Raw genomic sequence first — 24,721 nt, 5'->3', positions numbered from 1 at the left:
TGACAGGTCTGTCTTCCATTGTTTTACGAATCTTTTTGCAGTAAAAAAAATATGTAAAAAATTGACTCACCCTCAGATTCAAACTTCCCACAAAAAAGATATCCCTAAATTTCTTGAACCGTTAATTCTAGATGTGCCTACACCTCCCTGACCGAATAACAGTGGGCGACTGAAAAAAACGATTAATAAAAAGGTGAAAAGAAAAGGAACAAGACGAGAGAAAAAAGCCTGAGATTGAAAACACCTGTCAAAAAATTGAACAACTCTCAACTGTTGCGCTAGAAGGCAAAGGTCGCCGGCATTATGGGGGGTGTTGGTTCGTGAGGTTTCGGATGAATTCGGTGTTCGCCCCTGCCTCGCCGACGATGAAGTCGCGGAGGCTTGCGCTTGTGTGTCTCACTGGCTGACACATTTCACTCCAGTCTGTGTCCGAGACACCATCTACGTTGTCCGATTAACAATATCCCCTCTTTCAACAGGGGGTTGAAAATTCAGTGGAGCAACCCCAGCAGCCCCGAGGAGACCTGGAGGCCCTTTAAAAAAATGGCATCACCACTAGCCCCATAGAAAGCCCTCAAGTACACCGTTCAAAACCTCCAAACCACCTCCAAGTACTTTTTGTCTTGTCCCTCGAGCTGAACGACCCCGGCTAGTTTACTCCCCAGTTTTTATCCCCTTATTTACACATATCTGTCTGAATTTTTATGTGCACAAGTGAATACCGTTATGAGAGTGATTTGCAGTGGCAAAGTGACTGACAAATCGTAAACCGAGACATCAAACAACATTCCCTCGATCTTCTATTCCTGGCTCCATCAAACAACTCGCTTCCTGGACATCGGTTGGTGAGTACAAACCCGTCATCCCTCTGTCTCACGTTTCCAAACTATATTCCAATGATAAATAAATATATAGATAAATAATTCCACAGGTTTCAGTTCTGGTTAGGAGCTTTCGGTTGGAAATAATCGTCGATTTGTCTCGAATACTATTGATTTTGGGAGGAAATGTCAAGAGATACTTTTTATCGAAAATTTAATCAGCCACAAAAAATCTATTTGGGTGTTCATGAAAAATCAGTTGTTTTCGAGATGAATGGATTATTAAGTGCTGAAAAAGTTTTGGGATTTTCCAGGGCTTGACCTTGAAATATTAAATGAGGGACAGTTTCTCTGGAATTTCAGTTTTTGAGGGGAAATTCATGAAAATTTTAATGTCAGTTGGATTTTGCTGTAAAAAATTTTGAAAATTACGAAAATTATGAACATTCGTAGAAATTGAGAAATTTGATAATTTTTTCCTTTGAAAAATCAAATCTGTCTTCGAACTGTCATAAAGATTTGACATTTTCTGAATTTTCCTTTTTAAAATGAAAATTCTGCTTTTTTTTTACCAACGGATCTCACTTCACTTTATTTAGCCTTGCATTCCCCTTGTTTGTTGCATCGCATCAGCTGATTTCGAGGAACTGGAGACGAGAGTGCGTTTTTCCAGAGCTCCCCTCGGTGCTCATCCCCATTTTTTCTTGTTTTTCAATGTCTCGTGCACGCGACGTTGATAAATGTCTCGTGTGTGTGACTGCAAGCACTCGAGAGGTGAAATTCAATGAGAATTGCGGCATTTGCCGATGGCGTTTCCCGTTATTTCGTAAATACGTTTTTATTTGGAGATAATTTCTTAATCGGTAGCTTTTTCGTTTTTTTATCCAGTGGATTCTAAAGGAGAGGAAAATCTAGGCAGGGTGAGTCGATATTTCAATAGCGAATTGGTAAAGTCATATAACGGGGATTTATCAGTTTTATTAAATTTCCGCTCATCCTGAAAACGATTGATTTTACAAAGAACCATTAGAATACTTTTTGTTGGAAAATTTAATCACTTAAAAAAAAGTCCTTTGACGTTTCTCCCAAAAATCGATAGTTCTAAAAATAAATGAATATTTGGGAGAAATCGTAAACTCCACTTGTTTTTTGTTTTATTTAATCAAGTTTTTACTACAGATAACCAACATTTGGAATATTTACAAACGATAAAACTCACTATAAACAACAATCCTGATCCTGTGATCAGTATTTTATACAATATCCAGACTATGACCTATAGAGACTCTCGAGTTTTATAATTATTTACAGTATGGGTTATTGTGATATTCCTATTCCATCTTTTTGGTATTTATGCAAATTCCAGGGCAATCCATGTTTTTTTTTTGTGGTTGGATACATTTTTTGTTTGCTGATATGTGAGAAAAAAACTCAACAATATTTGCAGATAAATCAAACTTGTCTCAGTTTATAACTGATTTTATCGAAATTTGTCGGACTGCTGGGATTTTTATTGGGGTGTCAGGATGAAATGACGAACGTGACTCTCTGACTAATGATTCATCATCCCCCAATTTGCTGTCGGTCGACAGCAGACAACACGAGTAGCCAGGGAGTGTCCTGATCGTAACTGTTGAACTTGGCGACGAGGGACACCGTAATTACGTTTGAGGTTTGAACGTAAATGCCCTTTGGTGAGAGGTAAAAAGTCGGAGGGTTGTACTCCGACCCCTTGCGAGTATTTCTGGGGTCAAGTCGAGTCTGACGTTCGTGTTAAAGAGGATGGCACGGTTTTCGGGGATTTTTGCCGAGTGGTAAAGGTCAAAGGGTAGCTTTTAGAGTCGGAAGACCCATCCACAGAATTTCTCTTCACTAAATGCAACGACAGGAAATTTTAATGCAAACGTTGTTGAGGTATTTATCTCAAGGGTATAAGTTTTTTATTTACAAAAATATGCAACCACAAAAAAATAATATTTGGAAAATTCTGGGGTTTGAAGAGATGATGGAGTGGAATAAGTTCAATTCCGCTGTTTTATATCGATAATAATTAATATAAATTATTTTTTCACAGGTAATACCACAAGAGCTTCAAAACTATCGAGTATTTTTCAATAGATTCTCTATTAACAAATGGAGGAGTCGAGTTTATCAGGTGAAAAATTATTTTTCTGAAAAAAATTGACGAGCTCTTTTGTTTGCATGGAACCTAGAGGGAATTACCCGATTAATTTTAGAGCTCGCCCGGCATTCGGGAGATTATTTTTCCATTGAATCTTCGGCCAATAGAATCGCACCATGAAACAAAATTAAAGATCAAAACTTTTCAATTGATACAATAGCATTCTATCTGTCAAATTCAATGGGGGTCACGTGGCCAATCCATTTTGTTATGAAAAATATACCATACCATATGAAAAATTACCACTGAAATTTTCAAAAAGATTATCAGCTGCATTTCATGTTGACTATATAAAAAACAGTAGAATGGTACAATTTTATTGGCTGAAATTTATATGGGAAAATAATCCACCGAATACGACTGGAGCTTCGAAATTAGTCGGATATGTCCTTATTAGCTCTCATACAAACAAACGAGCTTGTTAAATTTTCCAGGTTGAAAAGTTACGAGTGCGAAACGCGAGTGATTTTTCTGGAAAACTTGACACGGTCATTTATTTGGAACGAAACTATCAGGAAGAATTCGATAAGTTCGTAGCTCTCATGGTATTATAAGTGAATATCACATGTTCTAGCCCCTCTAGACAAAATGCATGATTTAAAAAATTTTCCTGGCTAATCATCGATGGGATTGACATGAAAAAATATGACGTTCTTGCGTTGTGTCATTAAATAAACCACAAAACGAGAAAAAGTTATTTTTCACGTAAATCCCATGGTAAGTTTACCAGAAACATAAAAAACCGTAAATTGTGGCAGAAATGTGTAGAATATCGGTAAGAATTCATTTGAGGAGGATGTAGATTTTCTCCTCTGGAATTCTATTCGATCTGTCAATTCTCTGTCCCAATTTATATCCTCGGCTGATCGAAGAGAAACCGAAAATTAAAAGTCAAGTACTTTTTCCCAAACGATAATTCACGAATTCAAGGTGCTCATAGGCCCCTTTGATTCCATTCTGCAATCAATCCCCGGAGAGGTAAACTACGTGATCAAAATGAACAAGCGAAACCCCATGAATTCCTATTCCACTCGTTTTATTTTTCCGAAGGATTTGACGGTGCACTAAAAATAAACCTTACACTCAGATAAAAACTCGACAAAGAATATTAATAAATAATAATAATATTAATATTAAAGAGTATTAATTAATATTAAATGAAGAGGATTTACTTGGTAGAAAAAATAGTCCGTTGCCAATTGAAAAAATTGAAGAATTATATCCGATAAATAATTTTGTCCTGGGCAGTTAATTAGTTTTATGAAGGTTTACAATGATTATATTTTTTTCAAGATAATTCAAGGGCTAATTATCGTTGATTGATCATTACATTTCGTCAAATCCATTTTTTAAGGGGGGGGGGGGGGGTACGTGGAATTTGTTATGATTATCATCTCGCGACCGTTTCTGTAAAAGAGCCCAGATTAAAGCGCAATCTTTTGACAGTATATAATTTCAATTGATTGATTGCATTATGTATGGACTGCTTATATATAACTATATATTTTTCAATCTAAGTATTCTTGATTATGGAAATTTATGCACTTTTTGTAATTATTTCTCGAAAACAAAACGCACAATCAATTTCATGTTTTTTGGCTGCATTTAATGATGCGGCTTCTATTCCAAATAATTTCTATTTGAAAAATTATTGAGCCGTTGATTTTTTAAAAATTCTAATCTGTGACGCTCGGTTTAAACACATGAAACGGACCGCAAATTAAAAAAATTCTATCTCAAGTTCAAAACGGACAATTTCAAACACAAAGTGGTCATTTATCAGAGATTTTTTAAAACTATTTACCATAAACAAAGAAAATTAAACAAGGACTGTCGTGTAGATATTTTACACGACGAAAAGCTTAAAGGATTTTTCTTTTTCTGTGTGCGATAATCAAGTTGTCATTGCGAAACGAAAATTTTAACATTTCTATCCATGTTCGGGTAATAAAAAAAAAACAGAGGTTGCATCGAGGCCGAGTACCACTAATCCAAATTTATCCGTAAAAAGTATCCAATGAAAAATTACCAACTACTTTGTGATTTTGCATTACGACACGCGTTCAATCGCTTACTCCACAATTTTTCTCTCGAATTGCTTACGTCAAAGACAGACGGTAAAAAGGTGAAAAATATTCTTGAAACAAGAGGAATCGTAAGCCGAGGGAATCCTTTCATGCGTTCAAAAGTCTTACATAAAAGTTTACATAAAACTGGAGAATTTATATAAAAAATTGGGGCTCAGTGTGATTATCGTTAGTTGGGGGTGAGAGGAAGAGTCGATAGGTGAGGGCACGATGCTCTTAATCTTCACCAGGTCTGCTGGGTGTGACCTAATTACCACATGTACTCACAATACAAAACATGGGAGAGTGTTGTGCTGGTTAGAGACCCTCCATTGCGAAACCTACACACGCGTACAAAATGTGAAGACTCGTTGGAGCCTTTGCTCGAGGAAGCCGTGCAGAAAAAAATACGCAAGGACAGATGGTTTAATTTTCATCAGTACCTCAGGCTAACAGGGTTAAATAATCATTCCTCAAGTTTCCGGAGACTCAATGCAATTCAATTCAATTCAATGGTCCAAAATCTGGGGAAAGTCCCCTATAATCTTGTGGCTGAAGGGAAATTCGAACTAAAATAGAAAAATATTTACATTTCAATATAATTATTTGAAATTCATAGGTTCTGCAAATTTTCTGCGAAAAGGAAAGGTTTTAAGGATTTTTAAAACCTTATTAGCCAAAAAATAAAAAATTTTTAAAATTTTTTAATTTTACTGTCAAATTATCGATGGGATTGGGTGAGAGCGTGTATCTACGGTTTTTACGTTTTGTTGTTATTTAATTTCTTTTACTACATTTTTTTTCTTAGCTTTGATAAAGAATAAGAAAACTGTAGGAAAACACAAAATGAAAATGAGCCATAAAGTAATATCATAACGCAAAAACCTTTTTGGCTACGGATTTTTCCATTTCGTTTTATATTTAACGACTCATTTTCATTCTGCGTTCATTTTGTTTTGCGTTTCTTCCGCAGTTTTGTAATTCTTTTCAAAAGTTAATAAAAAAATGCAATTTAATTCAATAATCGAAATTCTGTGAAAAAACTGAAACATAAAAATTAATTCTCAAATCCCCGTATTTTAATGTAATTAATTTCAAATTCATAGATTCCGTGAATTTCACGTGGAAAATAAGAATTGTCATGGCTGAGGACCCTCGGGCGATAGCTTTCTGCAAGAAATTACATGTTTTGTATTTTTCTTATAATTAATTTAATAGCGAAGTGGTGAACGAAGATAAGTTCATTTTTTCCGAGGCCAGTTTTTAGTCAATATCCCGAAATCGAAGGAACATAGCAAATTTTTCGTAGAATCCTTTTTTCTATAAAAATCTGAGAGCTACAAAAAAGGTCTCTATCGAAATATCATTATCTGCCTTTGATTCCAAGAAATCGGCTGAAAACTGGCCTCGAAAAAAATGCACTTATCCTAGTTCACCAGTTTACAACAAAATTCTGTTAAAAATGAGAAAAAAAGTATTTTAACGTTGGCAATCAGAATATTAAAGTGAGAAATTTCCAACAGTGCGGGTGGTAAACTGAGAAAACCACCGGATAAAGACGAAAACAAAAGGATTGAGTCGCGAATTGTGCGGTTATTGTTGTTAATGGCCTCTATTGAATCTGATTTCAACTGGTTTTTGATGGATCGATGCATTGCCTTGGAAAAAATAGTAGAGTGAGGAAAACAAGAAAGGGTTTGTTGGATTTGGTTGGAGTGAAAGACGAGTTTCGAATGGAAATTGAAAAAAAGAATTCTATACTTGAATATCACCACGCAAATCATCGATTCCAGAAGATTAAATAGGAACATTACGCCTTCAAGCATGCGCTGTTGATATTTACTCTAGATATTTTTAAATAATTCTTCCCAAATTGAAGAAATTCTGACAGTTATATATATTATTTTATTTTTATTAGAATATATTATATTCGTTTTTTCACAGAAACAAAAAATTCGACTTTTCATCTTTAACTCTAACAAATATCTTTTACCATAAAGTAGAATCAATTTTTTAACAGCCCAGTAGAATAACAGTGTAACAAAATGGAATGGTTATGTTTCGAGTGAGAATTTACAGGGGCTCTTTAAAAAAGAGAAATTTCCCCTCTGGAAATGGTGAATCTGATGAGAGAATTCGTGGAAATGGAAAAGTCAGGTTCATGGTTACATCAAACCGAATCTGCAATTTTGAAACTCGCAAAATCTAGTTTTCGTAAAAAAAAACACCCCATGTTGCCACAAAAAAGTTCAATAACACGCGAACCAGCTGTGAAACTTTTCCACTGGCCAGATTTGAATTATTCCGCGGGGATTTACGATTGTTGTTGACGTCCGCAGGTGTACGCGAGTATTAATCTTATTACGCATTAACCAACTTGCAAGTCTTCTTCTACGCAGAGAGAAAAATTCACTATAAATTGCCAATCTGTCTGATAACCGGTGCTTTAGTCTCTCGGAGAAAATTACCGTACCACTCAGTAAAATTTCTCAACTGCTTATTGGTAAAAGTTATCTAACCGTTTCTGAAAATCTACCTAACCTTCAGCAAATTTTTCCTAACCGACTAAATAATAATTACTAATTCGATAATAAAAATTTGTCGACTGCTTGGTGAAACTTATCTTTCCGAAATTTCTCATTTCCGAAAAATTACCTGAGTGTCCAGTAATTATTTCTTGAAGACTAGTTAACAGTTACTGAGCAGTTGACGAATTTCCCTAATTGGTACAGTAATTTTCGGCAGCTAAAATTGCACAGCACAATTACCAAACGGTGAGGTAATTTTTACTGAATTTTTCTCTCTGGGTATTAAATCCCATGACTGAATGTTTAAAAAAAAGATAATGGCAATGAGAAATGCACCCGTATGATTTATCTGATTCAGCAGGTCGTTAATACGCTCCTCGATAATTGACGTTGATTAGCTGGTCAATAATTCCCCTGCAACTCGATCCCTTCATTTGCTATTGAAGCCATAATTAATCAATTTCGATCGGCATATGTATGGATTCATTTCCTGCGGTTGCATGCGGCACATTCAAAGCTCGCATGTCGTGTGAAGTGGTTTTTATTTTTTTTTTTCATGGAAAAGAGAGAATTAATAGTGTCACTGACGAGACGTTCCCCACTTTTTCTCGTTTAATTACCTTTTATCGTAATTGTTAGTCGCATATTCTGGTTTTTCATCGAGCTCTCAAATTACGAATGGAAAATTCTCGAATTAGAACGTCATCACTCTCCCAAAAGGGCGTGCACACAATATTCATGTAAAAGTTTCGCTTTCCAGGACATGACCCCAAACACTCGAGAAATTATGAATCTCTCGCTTTTTTTAGTTTATTCAGTCGATTCATTCAGCAAAGGGAACAAGAAAAATTAAATAATGATTACACCCAATTTATGTGTATATAAAAACTCAGACAACTCTATTCCATATATTTTGCTATATTCTTAATCAATTGTTCATTAATGTAATCATTCAGTAAATAGTTAAGAAGTTAATATTTAATTTTCTGCATTCTATAAAAAATTAACTCTCTCACAGCAGAATTGTCTATAAATTCTCTCCAATTTTTACCGATCTCCTTTCCAAGTTATCAACGATCAAAGTCTTCTCTTCTACATGAGCTCTTATCAAGATTTGTCGATTCAACCAAAACTGCATTATCATGGCAATTAAATGGCACCGCAGTTTCATGAATAAGAGGATAATTCGATCATTAATAACTTGAAAAGATGTGAAAAATATTGAAGAGAATCCACAGACAATTCCGGTATGATCATCAACATCATGTCTGCCTTTTCCGGAGGAAATCCCTCACTGGATTGATGAGCTTTTCTATCTGTTCCGCAGCACCAAGGGCTTCAGCACCTAGATGAGAGCAGGAATACCAATAAGAATAGGATAATAAATTGGAAAGGATAAGGAATCAAGACGCGTCACGCAGGAGTGGTGGGTCTATGGGGGGCGCCGCCGCATCAGCGGACGACCCCCTGTTGCAATACGAATCAAGGTACAAATTGTTGGACTGGGACCAACTCATCCACCTCATCAACCCCAACGATACTTGGCATCAAACAAATGAAGAGCCCCTCTGGTATCATGAGGCAATCCAGCCTCACAAAGCTTGGCTCCATGATTAACACTGCTGTCAACAAGAGGGCTGGTAAGTGATGTTTTTCATTTCCCCATCAATCGACTTATTCTCACACTATTGGAATATGGTGGAGAGGGGAGGGGGGAGAAATAATTAAAACAGAGTGGATTAAAGACGTTAATTTGAGTTTATTAAAAATGGGACGAGGAAGAAATGTCTGGCCTCAGCAGACTAAAAAGTGGTCAACGAGACCAAGAGGAAAATCGTCATCATGAGGCAAAGGATCCCCAGTCCTTTTGCCACATGACCTCATTGTTTATGTTTATGTTTAGTCCTAATATCTCTCTCTCTATGTTGATTCATTTTGGAAACTATAGGCTCATAAAAATGAATTCATAGAAAACTGAGGCTATATTCCAACAGACACCGAAGTGATATTTCAGAGTAGATTTCCAATAGCAGGATTACCGGACAGTCATTTTTGTAAATAGTATTTTTTCGGAGTTGTGCAGTTTTTTTTCTCGTCTTCCGCGCGAATGCCAACACCACGTGGACAGAAATATTCAAGATAAATTACCGAACATTTCACGTAATTCGCGAGAGAGAGTGGTTTTGGGGAATTTATATAGGAGGATTAAAGGAAAATCTGAAATGCTCGGTTGATTCTCGGGTATGTCACTGAAAACTTACGAAAAAGTTACGTCATTCTTCGGGAAACTGTAAGATCTATATCCGGGATTCCACGAATAATTATCATTAGTCTATCAATTGTCCCCCTCATTTTTCAATATTTATTGTTATGTTTTTTACTGTAATTACAGTTCTCATTAACAAAACAAACAAAATTCACTTTTATTTTTTGAATTTCTGACAGATTGTTGATCGGATTAACCCGAAAAAATATACAGTTTTTCATTTTATCAGTATTTCATGACTCAAAGTTTCTTGCTTTTTTTTCTAAAATTCATGATTTTTTGAAAAATTCTGAGAAAATTATTGCATTTTCGGTGAACATTTGGGAAAAACCGTATATTTCATGACGTCAATCAGATCCAAGGTCTCCCAGAAATTGCCAAAAAACTGAAAAATTCAAGAATATTGGGAATCACCTCTTAAAAACAAACGTCCATCTTCAGGCCGATTAATTCTAACTCCTGAATAGTCCCCACAATTGCGCGGAATTAATAAAAAAGAGCGCGGATCACGTACCCTTCTACCCTAATTGGAAGGGAAATGAAACCGATCTTATTGCAATGCCTCTGAATCCAACCGGATAATCAGTTGGCTGATTACCCCTTCCGTCAATTACAAACGAAAATTTTACGACGACCTTGCACGGTTAATTCCCCGACAACGATAGAGAGATGGATATTAGGTAGTTGGAATGGAATTCATAAGCGCCAAGGATTAACGTTGCTCGGTATTACCATTTGCCATGGTCGGTATGTGGTTCAAACTGTCTAGCATATTCCACATTACTGAGTCCTTCTGCCGCACAATTGTCTTCTACAGATTAAAGTAGTGCATACGAATTTCGCATGAGTCATTGCATGTAGCAGCGGAAACTAAATTCAAAATGCACAGACAAATGTTTATTCATGATTGATAACTATATGCCCATTATCCATTAATACTATATGAATAATAATTTAACATTAATGGGCGTGAATTATTAATCCATTGGAATATTTATCGAATTATTTTTTTAAACAAAAAAAAAAATATATTGAAAGTATTAATAATAAATTAAAAATCTTGTCTCCCTCTGTCTCACTCTCGTTTCGGGGCAATCGGAAATTTTAACAATTTGTTACAAAGAAACAACAATTCCATTTTGCATAATCGGATTGCATATGGATTTTTCATTTATTTTTTATGATTTTATTCTAAATTTTAATCTTTACCATCATTTCAAATAGGTCATAGCAGTATTTACTAATTAATTATTATCAATGAAACTAGATTGATCATTGTGCGAACCAGTATTTTCCTATTGTTATTAACTTTATCTTACAAAAAATCGGAGTTTCGTATGCACTACTTTAAAATCCACCTCAAATTACAGAAACACTCTGCACTGCCGAGTCGAAACTATACCCGAGTTCAGTTGTTATCAACTCTCGTTAAAAAAATCTTACAATTACGAGAGGATCATTGTCTATTTACATCTGCAATATCTCGAAAGCAATGTTCTCTCTGCAGTTTTTTTTACTCAAGGAAATGACGCAACGTGCAATTTAGGTTGAAAAAAGTTCACATAGATTTTTATATTTCTTCCATTTCCATATCCTCTAATAATAATAGGATATTATATTTCCCACTGAAATATAAATATTATAAATAACTCCACTATTCCGTGAAATATCAAAAAACGTGTGAGCGAATTTTCATTGAAGCCCACGTGTCATAACACCAGAAAAGCCGAAGACAAAACAATAGAATTTTCCTTCCTGTTCTGAAATATGTCATCCAGTTGACCAAGACAATTAGTGTTAGCTTTTGACGTCTGCAAACTACTGGAGTGCATACAGATGTATTTGAATCATTAAAATCCATCGAGAGAAGTACAACGTCCATCACTCCACGTCCATTCGGTCTTTCGAAATTCTGAAAGAAAACAAAACGAGGCAAAAGTGTCGGACCATTTTTGAGAATGCACTCTTTTAGCCAGAATTAAACGCTTCTTCAGTTTTTCTAACAAATTGGTGATCGGGTTGAGGCAAAAAAATAGACTATTTTTTCATTTTATCGTTATTTGATTTGATTTGACTCCCAAACTTGTCATGATGAGGCTCTAACTTTCTTGCGTTTTTTCAAAACTTTTTAAATATTCATGAATTAAGAAAAACAAAGGAAAATTATTGTAAGCTCATGGAACTTCGAGAGTCATGAAATAATTATAAAATGCATGAACAGTATATTTTTTCAGGCCAATTCAATCGACAATCTGTCAGAAAACTAAAAAAAAATGGACAAAAAAAACCATCGCTTTTGCGTTTTGTCATTATTTAATGACTTTGAAATGAATGAAGTTTGAAGGTGGCGCGACAATTTTCTTGCGTTTTTTCTTGTTTTCCTAACTTTTAAAAAGATTTACAAAACTGTAGAAAAGAAACACATGGAAATGATCGCACCACTGCAAAACTTCAGGAACGATAAACTTGAGAAAGCGTATCGTTGTATTATTTGAAGTCCACTCCATCGATAATCCACTAGAAAAGTAAACAGAACATGAATTTTGGTGAAAAAGCTGTCACTGTTTCATGATTATTGAAAAAGATAACAGAACTTTCTTGGAAATTCATACAACATGTTGATAATTAACAGAATTGTCTATGAATTTTCTTCATTCTTTTCACCCATCCTCTTCAAGTTCTGGAGAATGTCCTACACACCTATACAACCAAAATTGAGTTTTTTTTTTTCATTTTTCAAACTTTTTCAAAATTTTTTTTTGTCAAACTTATTATGGGATTGACGTGAAAAAATAAAACTTCTTGTGTTTGTCATTATTTAATGATTTACCAAGTTTCAAAGTGCTGCAAACATTTTTATGCGTTTTTCCTAAACTTTCAAGAAGAATCACAAAACTGTAGAGAAAATTCATGCAAATGATATCCCCACTACGAAAGTTCGTGAACCATTAAATAATGACAAAACAGAAAAACGGTATATTGTTTCACTGTAATCCCATCAAGAATGCGCAAAAAGAAATTGAAAAACTTGAATTTTGATTATTATATATCTAGATATATTATGTATTATATATATTTATATATCTGGATGTGGAACATCCTTAACGATCAAAATCCCTTATGGAGCTTCTTCAATTTAGCATAAAACTATATTATCATCTAAGATGGTAACGCAGTTTCGTGCTACCCTAAAAACGCCTATAAGAGCTGATCGAAGTCTCATAATATGAGACTTCGATTATTAATGCCTCGAAAAGCAAATCAGTAAAAAATCGAATAAAATTCATAAACACTTCAGTTATAATTACGAACATCCTGTCAGAATTTCGCAAAACTGTAATCCCCCCCTTTTTTGAATGAAACCCGGCAAACCCCATCTGCCATAAAAATGCTATTCATTGATGCTCCAATTCTCAACGCAGAAATTCAAAGAGATCCAGTATGAAGTCGTCAGGTAAACAGCAATCAGCCATCTTCAGGGAATTCCCCGTAAACACGTGGTAAACACTCGATTAATCCCCCCGGGGCGGGGAAGACAAGTCGAGAGCATTGGAAAGGGAATTTTCACTATTTCGTACAGTACGGAATGATCGAATGGAATAATCACCGGAGTGACCCAGTCATCAGTTCGCACAAGTCACTAGATAAATCAAAACGTAAATAATTAAATAGCCGGCTTGTTCCGACCGTTATTCTCCCCGAAGCAACGAATCTCGGTAAATAGTCTAAGCAGGGGTCATAGGCTGGGATATTTTTTTTCTTTTTCGTTGTCCCCTCGCGGATGTTGAACAATGAGTACATCACGGAGTCGTGTTCGACAGAGAAGGCCAATGTCAAATCTCAACAGAAACATTGGTACCGGTGGCAAAGTCACGAGATTTCACCAGCAAGAAATTGTCCAAGCTTATGACTATGAGGAGGAGGCTAATTGGTACTGTGAGTATCGAGATTATTATTTCATCCGGATTACTTTTTTCCTCCAAATTTCACCCAGTAGAATTGCACCAACAGACGAGGTGTATTGTACTCGTAATTCTTCGATTATTTTGTCTCTTACCTATATAGATGAAATTTTAAAAAATTGTTGAAACGAATGAACTACTGATTGAAATTGACAGATTTCATTATTTTGGGGTTTTCAATTGTCTTTTCTCATTTTTTTAATATAGACTTCGTCTTATGGTGCAATTCTATCGGCCGAAATTTCAACGAAAAAAATAATCCCACGAATACGACTCGAGCTTGGGAATTAATCGGATATTTTCCTGTAAATTTCCTACGAATGAACGAGCTGATCAAGTTTTTTAGAAAATTTTTTTAACCTGGAAAATCTGACACGTTCATTTGTTTGCAACGGACTTATTGGGAATAATTCGATAATTTCGAAGCTCCCGTGGTATAAGAAGTAATTATTATCCCAGCAGGGATAATGGAAATCCGTTGTGGGGAGAATTTGGAGATGCAGAGTAAAAGTGGAAATAGTTTAGTGCTTGTAGAGTGAAAATTCCTGGTGGTGCTATTAATGGGGTTTTACGTGCAAATTACGGATAATTTTTCCATTAACCGCGATTTCATCAAGGAAATTTAGAAATTTCTTGGGCTGGTTCTGTCGAGTATAAAAGTTTCTATCCGAGTAAAATTTCGTGGCAAAATTGTGTGAAATTGTGTGAGATCTCCGTAAGAACGTCCAATATTTCTCCGAATTTCGGAGATTAATCAAAATTTATCGGAAATGTGGATTTTTGTTGGTTACGACGATAGACATGAAGTGAGTGCAAAGGTTAATCCATTGATACAAATTTATTCAGCAGAAATCTAGTGCTATTAAATGAAAATTACCGGAAACTTCTGTGAAAACTTAATCTCTAGATATTTCCGCTTAAAATCAATTTTTCGAGATATTGACCAGAAGTGTAAAATTCAATTCAAGACGCTTTATGATTTTCCCATTGAACTTCCAGTCTTGGCACTGAAATTTTTCTTTCTCTAGTAGTGTTCGCCTTTTTGTCTTAGTAGTTTTTTTTGTTTCTTGCGCTTTAATGGTGTGATTTGAGTGAATTTGAATTCATCTTAGCTCGATAAAAAAAACTCCCAAAATGATGCTAAATGGCCTAAATCCACTTCGTCAATCTCAAGCCATCGTGATAATCGTGAGAATTGAACCAGCCCCAATTTACCCCACTCTCTCTAGGAGTCATAACGTACTTCTAGTACCCCAGGTAAACAATCCAGCTTCGACCCCGCGTTTCATGGCGCCCATTAGAGAGAAATTCTTCCAAAAAAATCGAGTCGTTCCGGTAAAATTTCTAATGATTAACGAGAAATTTCCATATGCCCTTTGAATACAAAATTCTTTGGCCTTTGAAGTTTCAATTTATTAAATAATATCACAAACACACACGAGACAAACCAAAAGTACCGATCCACTCGTGAATAATTTCGAAAAATACCTGTAAAGGAGGCGGGGTTAATGATTGTCCGTATTACCCCAGTCTCTGTATATCCACTCGATATCTCGAGATTGAAGGAAAATACCGGTATTCCCATAGATACCTTTTTTGTAGCTCTCATCTTTTTCTATAAAAAATATTTACACAAAAAAATTGATATACCCCTCCAATCCCGAGATATCGGCTAAAAACTGGCCGCGTCAGTAAAAAAACTGCACTCATCCTAGTCTACCATTCCGCTATTAATATCTTCACGTTTCACGAAATTTCTGTACATTTCCAACGAAATTCCAGTGAATTGGCAAGTCGAAAAAAATGACGGTTACGTATCTTCTATTCAGAATGAAAAAGAATTTTTCTCCGCGTGGTAGTCATGCTGGTGACGAATGCAAAAAGAAATACCGACGCAATATAAATTGGAATTAAATTGCGACACAGCATGATCGTTAATGCGACGAAAGGCGGGTCGATTAGCGAGCATCTCCTAATGCACCCGAGACGAATATACACAGCCTCCGATGTTTCATCTCCCTCTCGCGCCATCTCCTTCGTTCCTTGGACGATGCTCACCTCCTCGCCCCTCGACACCCATTTTTACAATGCCCCGGGGGTTATGTATCATCCGCCTAAGGCCTCGTTTCAGTCTATTGTCGAGTGAATAACGTGCCATCCACCAAATCCATTTGGTCTGAACTAACAAAAAATTATCAAGAAAAGATTGAAAATTTTATCGCACCTCTCGGGAAATGAGCAGGGACAGTTCACCTTCACCACCATCAAGGAGCCTTACATCTCGATTAACTCCACGACAACTTCGAGATCACGGGCCACTCTTCTCATCCCTTGAGGAACTACGGGACAAGCTTAATGAACTTTTAGGTAAAATGCGCAAACTGGGAGATGGAGCGAAGGGTAGGCTATGATATCCTCTCTCGGCATTCGGTTGAATAACAATTCTTCTGCATCGATTGGTGTAATTGCCTGAAAAATTCACTGACTAATCAATCACAGAATTAACGTCGATGGATTAAGTGGTGACGTGCGTTGACGTCACGATGAAATTCGCCACCCATCCACTTCGAAAATCCCGCGATGTCTCGTGCGTCATTTCGCGGATTGTCGGGTGCAATCGGCAAGTCTCACGCATGGCACACATTTTCGGTGCGAAATCACCCCTTTTGTTGAGCCTCTGGAATATTAATTATGGTGGTAATAATGTGAGTGAAATCATTCAATGATATTGTTGGGGAATTGATGGTTTTGTCGAGAATTGAGAGCTGAATTTGAGATTTTGTAGACATTTTTCTTTTTGAAAAAATTGCTTTTGCATTATGAAAAATTGGGGGTTTTTGGTTTAGTACCGGTAAACGAAATCTTTTTAAATTAGTGGAGAACTTTTTACTGACCGACGTGTGAAGTTTTAAATGAGTCCTGATTTTGATAATTTTTTTATTCGAGGAAGCATATAATATATAATTAAATGTCAAAAAATATAATGCTTTTACGTTATCACTGCGGATCATGGCGTATCGTTGGCGTTATCATTGCTACGAAGTTTTATGGTGGTGCCATGATTTTCATGCGTTTTTCCACAATTTTGTGACTCTTTTTAAAAGTTTAGAAAACACGTAAAAAATTGTTCGCACCACCTTGAGACTTCGTGAACCTCGGCGGAGTGTGGAGCATTCTTGAGGATGTTCCACCCCTGAAAAATCAGTTATCAATTTTTTTTTTAACTATTCTGACAAATTGTGGATCGAAGTGACCCGAGAAAGTATACCGTTTTGAGCGTGCAATAATTTTCCTATGTGTTCTCTAGTTTTTCTATTTTTGAAGAGTTTTAGAATAACGCAGCAAAATTATTGCACGATCATGACATTTTGAGGGGAAACCCAATCAAGAATTTATCAGAAAACTCAAAAAACCGGAAATTTTGGCTAGAACACGGCACACTATCTTTGAAAAACTCAGTATAAATCTGCAAAAAATTCGAAAAAAACGCGCAAAATTCCGGATACAGTCGTGGCTAATCGTGAGATTTCGGCAAGGCAATTGCGGCAGTGGCGCTGGCATCCGCCAATAAACCCAAGTAAGCAAGTAAATCAAGTAAACCTATCCCACAAGGGGGGTGCGAAAAAGGGTCTATCGAAAAAGCCAGAAGAGTGAAAGAGAAACGAACAAATGTGCCCACCGGAGAAACTGAAAAACCGGCGCGATCTACAGGCAACAAAAATGGCGGCCCACTGATATTTCCTTGAATTAATCCCCATAGAGAAGAGAGAAGAAAAAAAAATCCATCGCTTGGCGAAGAAAAAAAAAATTTCCCCAACATAGGCGGTTGTCTCGCGTTCTATTCAATACCCTGCGCTCTTGAATACAAATTCGATTCTGACGTCACACGACAATTTCAAAGACGAAAAACTCAATTTATCCCGGTGTAGACGCCTTGAAATTCCACTTGAATAGACTTGAATGACTCCAATCATCCTTGAACTTAATCGTCAATTATCCCTAAACAAAACGGAATAATTAAAATCGAGTGGGACTGATCGGAGTGAATCCGAGTGTAATACAACTTGTGAAACGCGTGACAGTGAAAATATCGAAATCTTATTTAATACCAACGAATATGTGACACGCGCTGCGGATTATAACACCACTGTGTGTCAACTTCTCCATTCCCCTCCCACATTCCATTATTCTCCATTAAACAACAAACAAAATCACAAGATATCATTTCCATCCACCTGTTCTGTTCATTCCACCAAGAATTACATCAAGATTTAATCACTCTGCATATTATAGCCGAAATATGGCCGGTGAGTAGCAGCAATTGCCATTGGATTTTTATTTACTTGAATCATTTGAATTTTTATTATTTTAATGGAATTTAACGAAACACCTCTGTCAAACAAAGCACCTTGTCTGGTACCGGTACAACCAAGGTTAAACCCAACCAGGTGCTCCTTTCTTTATCCCATTTATCCGATAACTTCTTCTTCTCTCTTCCCCTTGGAAATTCTTTCTGATTACTTGTCCGATTAATTAATGCAGGGTCCAGTGCCACGGGAATACTCTCTCGAATACTGGATGTTCACTGGGTAATCGAGTCTGTTAATATCTCAAATTGACTCGTATCCATTTGCCTTTTCGCGTGCTGCCCCTTCTCGCACAACTCCAGCGACAGCCGACAATAGTCCCTCCATCCCTCCGCCATCACGCGTACCACGGGCTGTGCAGATGTGTCCGTCGACGAGGACCAAGTGACGGTGGCGGCCTAAAAAAAATAAAAATAAAACAATTACTCGTACACACTGACAAATTGGAGTGTCAATTACCAATATTCCAATGATCCACGAGATGGATTGCGGCGAGACATCAAGTAATCATAACCAATATTTCTAGTTTAATTTTGTTTTTGTAAATCTTTGTTGGAGGTGTTAAATAGGATAAGAATGAGATGCCATGGAATTATCAAAACTTTACGGTTTCCAGTGTGAGAGGGGCATTTTGGAATTTTGGGGGGGTCTTTTGGCAGGTGTTTTTTTGTGATTTTTGGGGTGACGATGGGGTGGACTCGTTGGATTGGAGTTTGGCTGCACTACGATGTGGATAACCCCTAATTTAGCACCACGCGTCCAATTATCGTCTCCTCTGGAGATCATTTTTGTGGGTGATGGATGGTTTTAGCAGTTTTATGGGCTAATTTTTGTGTTTTTTTTACTTGTTGCAGGCAATGGTGACATACAGTGGTGTTTCTCGCAGGTGAAGGGAACCCTCGAGGACGACGTCACCGATGGTAAGACTTGTCTTTCAATCTGTTTTTTTGAGGCTGGTGGGAGTGGGTGGCTCAGGCTTTCGTGTTTCAAGAGGTGGTTTCTGTGTCATTAATGATGCTGCGATATCTTATCGTTGGCAAGTAAATGATGCCAGTGCTTGTGGAGATTTTGCTTGTTGACATTTTTGTGAGTATGGGGAGATATTTTTTGGGCGACTGTGGCATATCCACTTGGAGATGATTTATTTAGGATTTTTTTTTTACGCTGGGTTGAGATAATTGGGAGGTGGGTCATGCAGTATAATTTTATTGATCTGTTGCAGCTGATATAATCTCTTGTGTGGAATTCAACCACGATGGCGATCTACTTGCTACTGGGGACAAAGGCGGCAGGGTCGTTATTTTTCAACGTGATCCGATTGTAAGTTTGTGCATATTTGCACCGACGAAATCCTACATTTTAATTATGTAGAGTAACGGGAGTAATTTGATTGTCAGCGGAAGAATTTTTAAAAATGAAAAAATATTTGTAGAAGACCAGTCGTTTCGTAACGGTCATTATAATTAATAAAAATTATCAAAATTGTAGAGTGAAATGCTTTACATTGTCAGACTATTTTTGTGTATCTTCCGGTTGGAATTAAATCTCTCGTGGAAAATTAGAGACTCGGTTTTTTAATTTGATAATAGAAAATACTGATTTTGTCGCAGCTTGATGGGATTTAAAATCTAATACAATAGATCTTATCCCCTTCTTTACGAATGAAATACTTAATTGAATTATTTGTTTTCAGAGTAAAAATAGTATACCCCGAAGAGGTGAATACAATGTGTACAGTACATTTCAGAGCCACGAGCCTGAATTTGATTACCTGAAGTCCCTCGAGATTGAAGAGAAAATAAATAAAATAAGATGGTTGAAGAGGAAAAATCCAGCTCACTTTTTACTGTCGACAAATGACAAAACGATTAAACTGTGGAAGGTCAGTGAACGAGATAAGAAGGTGGAGGGTTACAACACTAAGGAAGAGAGTGGGGTGATGCGTGATCCAGCTTGTATCACTGCCTTGAGGGTAAGATGACATTTTGATTGAAATCTATTTGTGAATCCTGGGGAGTAATGGCGTAGCATTTGAGAGTAAATTGTTTTCTACGTGTAATCAGGTTCCCACGATTAAGCCAACGGAGTTGACAGTCGAAGCGTCACCGAGGAGAATATTTGCCAATGCACACACATACCATATTAACAGTATAAGTGTCAACAGCGACCAGGAAACATACCTCAGTGCCGATGATCTTAGAATTAATCTGTGGCATCTCGAGATCACTGATCAGAGTTTTAGTGAGTTTTAATCAGTCTTACAGTTTTTTCCTTTTTTTGAAATGAAGTTATTCAGGCTATCTAAACTGAGTTCAATTAAAAAAAAACATATGTACAATTTAATAAGAAATGTTCTGATGAATGAATCTCTCAATTGCAGATATTGTAGACATTAAACCAACTAATATGGAAGAACTCACGGAGGTAATAACGGCAGCAGAATTTCATCCAGTCGAATGTAATCTACTCGTGTACAGCAGCAGTAAAGGTACGATAAGATTGTGCGACATGAGATCAGCTGCACTCTGCGATCGTCATAGTAAACTATTTGAGGAGCCCGAGGATCCGACAAATAGGAGCTTTTTTTCGGAAATTATTTCTAGTATAAGTGACGTCAAGTTAAGCAATTCCGGCCGTTATATGATCAGCAGAGACTACCTCAGTGTCAAAGTGTGGGACTTACACATGGAGACTAAACCAATCGAGTGTTATCCTGTAAGTAAAGGTTGTTCAGAATCCAACATATCCAAGGGGAGAAATTTTCTAAAAAATTCTCTCACTCTGGAAATGCTTTACCCATTTTCATTATTCACTTACGTCATTTTTATTTGATATGTTTTTCGTTTATTTAAAGGTTCACGAATATTTGAGATCAAAATTGTGCTCGTTGTACGAGAACGACTGTATTTTCGATAAATTCGAGTGCTGCTGGAGTGGCAATGACTCCGCAATAATGACTGGCTCATACAACAACTTCTTCCGTGTATTTGATCGTGCGACGAAGCGTGATTTGACACTTGAAGCAGCACGCGATATTGCCAAGCCAAAAACACTTCTGAAGCCACGTAAAGTGAGTAAAATTTGGTAGACAAAAGGGAAAGGGTTTCCTTTCCATAACTGGTAGCTAAATTTTTCATTAATTTTCTCGGGATCTAAGAGGAATCATAATTCACTATCACTCCTAGATTCTGAGATTTTCCGCGAAAACTTGACTGAGGTACAAACCGCTTGTTATCCTTTTAATTAGTGAATCATTTCCATATAAATTTCCTCCAATATTCGCCAAAAAAAAAGAATCGTTATTTGAGAAGCCATTTCTTCTTTCACCCATTGAGTATTCAACGAATTAACTGAATAGATCAATTTTATTCATTGATACTATTTTTACATTTTTACATCTTGATTAATTAATTAGTTATCCAAGTAATTGAACGATTATTTAATTGGATACAAAAAAATCTTTTAATTTTTCATGATTGAATCGACATTTTTCGATCTAAGTTGATAGTTTAAAAAAATTGTAAATTCGACTTATCGACTTCTTGGTTGATTACTTTGCTTTTGAATGACATCACTTGCTGTTGGTGCTGTTGCATAGACTCTTTCATCCAACAATAACTAGAATTCCAACAATAATCCATTGAATCAGACACTGCAATATCGAGTCATTGTTATGCGCAGGTATGTACAGGTGGCAAACGCAAGAAAGACGAAATAAGTGTCGACTGCCTGGACTTTAACAAAAAGATACTCCATACTGCATGGCATCCCTCGGAAAATGTTGTCGCCGTCGCAGCGACGAACAACTTATTCCTGTTTCAGGACAAACTCTAGCACATTTGCGTACAGGTAATTCTGAGACAAAAATCAATGTGGAATATCTCTTGATACAATAGAATTTTAACCAATTTTATTTTACCTACAAATTCAGTTGCATTATGCTTTTAACATCATGTAGATTTTTTTTTCACACTCTTATCTTGAATATTTATTGAATTCGTTACTTGTATAATGAAACAAATTTAATTTTTAATTTTTACTGGAGCCTGATTTATGATTTTTGGAGAAGAAAATTTTCAATTACAATATACGAACTCTTCAAGTGATCAGACGAGTAAAAATTGATAAATTAAATTTCTGAATCCTAGCACCAGCCCTAAGGTGCCGTAGCTCTCAAAAAGATAATTTAGGAGTTTGGCGTTGGAAGTTATGTAGGATGTCTTGCCCCTTTTACCCAAAATTACTGGTTTAGAAAATTTTTCGATAAATTGCCGAAGGGATTGCCAAGGGCGAAAAAATATACCGGTTTTCCATTTTATAATTATTTAATGACTCCCAAAACGTCATGATCGTGCGATAATTTCCCTGCGATTTTGCCAAACTTTTCAAAAGTTCATAGTATTTTATAAAATACCGAAGGAAAATTATTGCACGCGCATGAAATTTCGTGAGCCATGCAATAATTATAAAATAAAAAAAACAGTAATTACGGCTAAGTGTTCAGAACATCCTTAAGGTCCGGGTGGACTGTCTGGAAAAGATAATTTACTCCAAAATTGGGACTTCTAATTACTCCGCCAATTAATCGTTTTTTCCGATAATTGTTAGCTAGCGGTCTAGTTGTTAACAACCGCTAGAACGCTAACTAACAATTATGGAAAAAAAACGATTAATTGCCAGAGTAATGAGAAGTCCCAATTTTGGAGTAAATTATCTTTTCCAGGCAGTCCACCCGGGCCTTAACTGAAATTCATCTGAATTTCTATTTTGCCAAATTTTCCAAATATTCATGGAAAACCCTCACCTACTGATATTCTTTCTTTCCCCAGATTATTCAACGCTATATCCTGACGTGAATGTGTGGTATGGAGTTGGAAATTTCAAAAGAAAGAAAAAAAACGAAAAATAAAAAAAAATTAAAAGGTACGCCGGTCAAACACATTGAGTATTCCCGGCAATTTGTTTGCGGATGGATTAGTGTCCCTGGCCGACACGAGAGGAAAAGCCCCGATTAATCGAGAAAGAAAGCTGATTAACGCTAATGCATACTCGCGCACACGCTGCACACGTGCATAAAAGACATTAAGCTAGGATTTATCCAGACAGATAGTGCATACGTTAAAATTCATATTGAAAATCAAAAGAAAATTCGTTAGAAAGGGCACAACGTTTTAGTTTTTTAAAATGTGTACTTTTGTGTACTTTTGGTGTGCACGAGTGTCCGGAGTTATGATGCCCGGCGTCTCAATAATGATCTGACAGTTTCCTCCGTGCATCCGTAGAATGAAAGATGGGAAAATGAATAATTATTATTAAAGTGAAAACTCAGTAAAAGATACAGTGGGCCGTGGACGCTGTGTGTCCGAGAGAAGCCACGATAGCAAATTAATTTAATCCTCATCAAGCGTCTCATCCTCTAGTTTTTACAATTTTATTTTTTTTCTCTTTTTCTTTGTCATGATCACACTTCATGTACACCACACCGGGCATTGATCTACTATTTCCTCGTTGATTTATTATCTCCAAGTGGTAGCAATAAAATTGTCAAAGCCTCTTTTTTATGAACAAATGTGGAACATTTATTTATCTCATGGGTATCGATTTATTTTTATGTAGGGCCTACATCAGCACACATTTTTATTTTTATAATAAATGAAAGTGAACATATACGAGTAATGTACGATATCATATTATTTGATCACGATCAATGGGCTCTACCGTGTGTGGTGTTCGCCTGTCCATTTACATTTCATATGTCGTAAGAGATTTGTTTTTTTTTTCTCTATCTTCTTTTCGTCAACGAGAATTGAAAAATTTTGAATTGAAGTGAGATCGTGGTGAATAACGCAATGCGTGAATTATAATGAATTGTATAAAAAAATGAAGAAAAATCTGTTTTTAAACGCATGAATTCTTTTATTTTTCGCATTCATCGTTGTCCCCTTGTTTGCGAAACTCACTTCATTAGTGGATTGTTAATATTATTTCTAAGCAGCTATTTTCTGTCAGCAAGTAGTTTAAGGATATCTAAGACCGTTGGTTGGTTTTGTTCGGTGAAATTGTTCTCTGCATTCCAAAATCAGTATAAAAATGTCTCTTTGAAGGATATTATACAATGACAGTATTATTTTTAATTCTGAGATTTTAAATATTGACCTACAGTCTACACTGCTAGGACACGTTTTAGACGCCCGAAAAAATTGGAAATTTTAATTGTCAAAAATTTTTAAAACTTTAATCGGAAAGTCTGGTAATTTAAGAACCAAATATTTACTAAATTATTTTAAAAAATACTTGGATATCCTTGAAAAATCCTAAAAAACATGAATTCCGATAAAATCCGCTTGTGAGGATGGAAGGTAAGTCATCCCACTCCCCTCAGTCTCGAAAAATCGAAAAGTCCAATTACAAAAGGCAGAATCCCGAAGAGAGATGCCCCATAAATCCTAGCCTTATTTTTCATTAAAGAATCCGAAGGTGCACATTTCCCTGCAGCAATGACACAACAAAAACAATTACCTTAACGCAT

The 24,721-nt window shown here is 36.2% G+C and overlaps 1 protein-coding gene and 1 long non-coding RNA gene across 7 annotated transcripts; one reads left to right on the top strand and one right to left on the bottom strand.

Moving 5' to 3' along the window:
• The first annotated feature begins 411 nt into the window (after positions 1–411).
• On the top strand, positions 412–24,311 carry tws (protein phosphatase 2 regulatory subunit tws). Of its 6 annotated transcripts, XM_011301101.1 has the most exons (10): positions 412–845; positions 8,925–9,237; positions 19,047–19,112; positions 19,415–19,512; positions 19,886–20,164; positions 20,256–20,433; positions 20,573–20,907; positions 21,047–21,262; positions 21,874–22,041; positions 23,022–24,311. In XM_011301101.1, the coding sequence occupies exons 2-9, from the start codon at positions 9,153–9,155 to the stop codon at positions 22,024–22,026; spliced, it is 1,410 nt and encodes a 469-aa protein (XP_011299403.1). In that variant the 5' UTR covers positions 412–845; positions 8,925–9,152; the 3' UTR covers positions 22,027–22,041; positions 23,022–24,311. The 6 variants fall into 6 exon arrangements, with proteins under 6 accessions (XP_011299403.1, XP_011299242.1, XP_011299322.1 ...); XM_011300940.1 differs by lacking the exons at positions 412–845; positions 8,925–9,237 and adding an exon at positions 13,217–13,799; XM_011301020.1 differs by lacking the exons at positions 412–845; positions 8,925–9,237 and adding an exon at positions 16,033–16,192.
• LOC105264090 (uncharacterized) lies at positions 11,421–16,138 on the bottom strand. Its single transcript, XR_891964.1, has 2 exons — positions 16,050–16,138; positions 11,421–11,775 (listed from the first exon to the last, which is right to left on the bottom strand). It is a non-coding gene; the product is annotated as an uncharacterized lncRNA (long non-coding RNA).
• Positions 24,312–24,721: the final 410 nt, after the last annotated feature.

The sequence above is a fragment of the Fopius arisanus genome, unplaced genomic scaffold, assembly GCF_000806365.1.
Source record: "Fopius arisanus strain USDA-PBARC FA_bdor unplaced genomic scaffold, ASM80636v1 scaffold00001, whole genome shotgun sequence".
Lineage (NCBI taxonomy): Eukaryota > Metazoa > Arthropoda > Insecta > Hymenoptera > Braconidae > Fopius > Fopius arisanus.
This window is presented reverse-complemented; position numbering and strand designations above follow the sequence as displayed.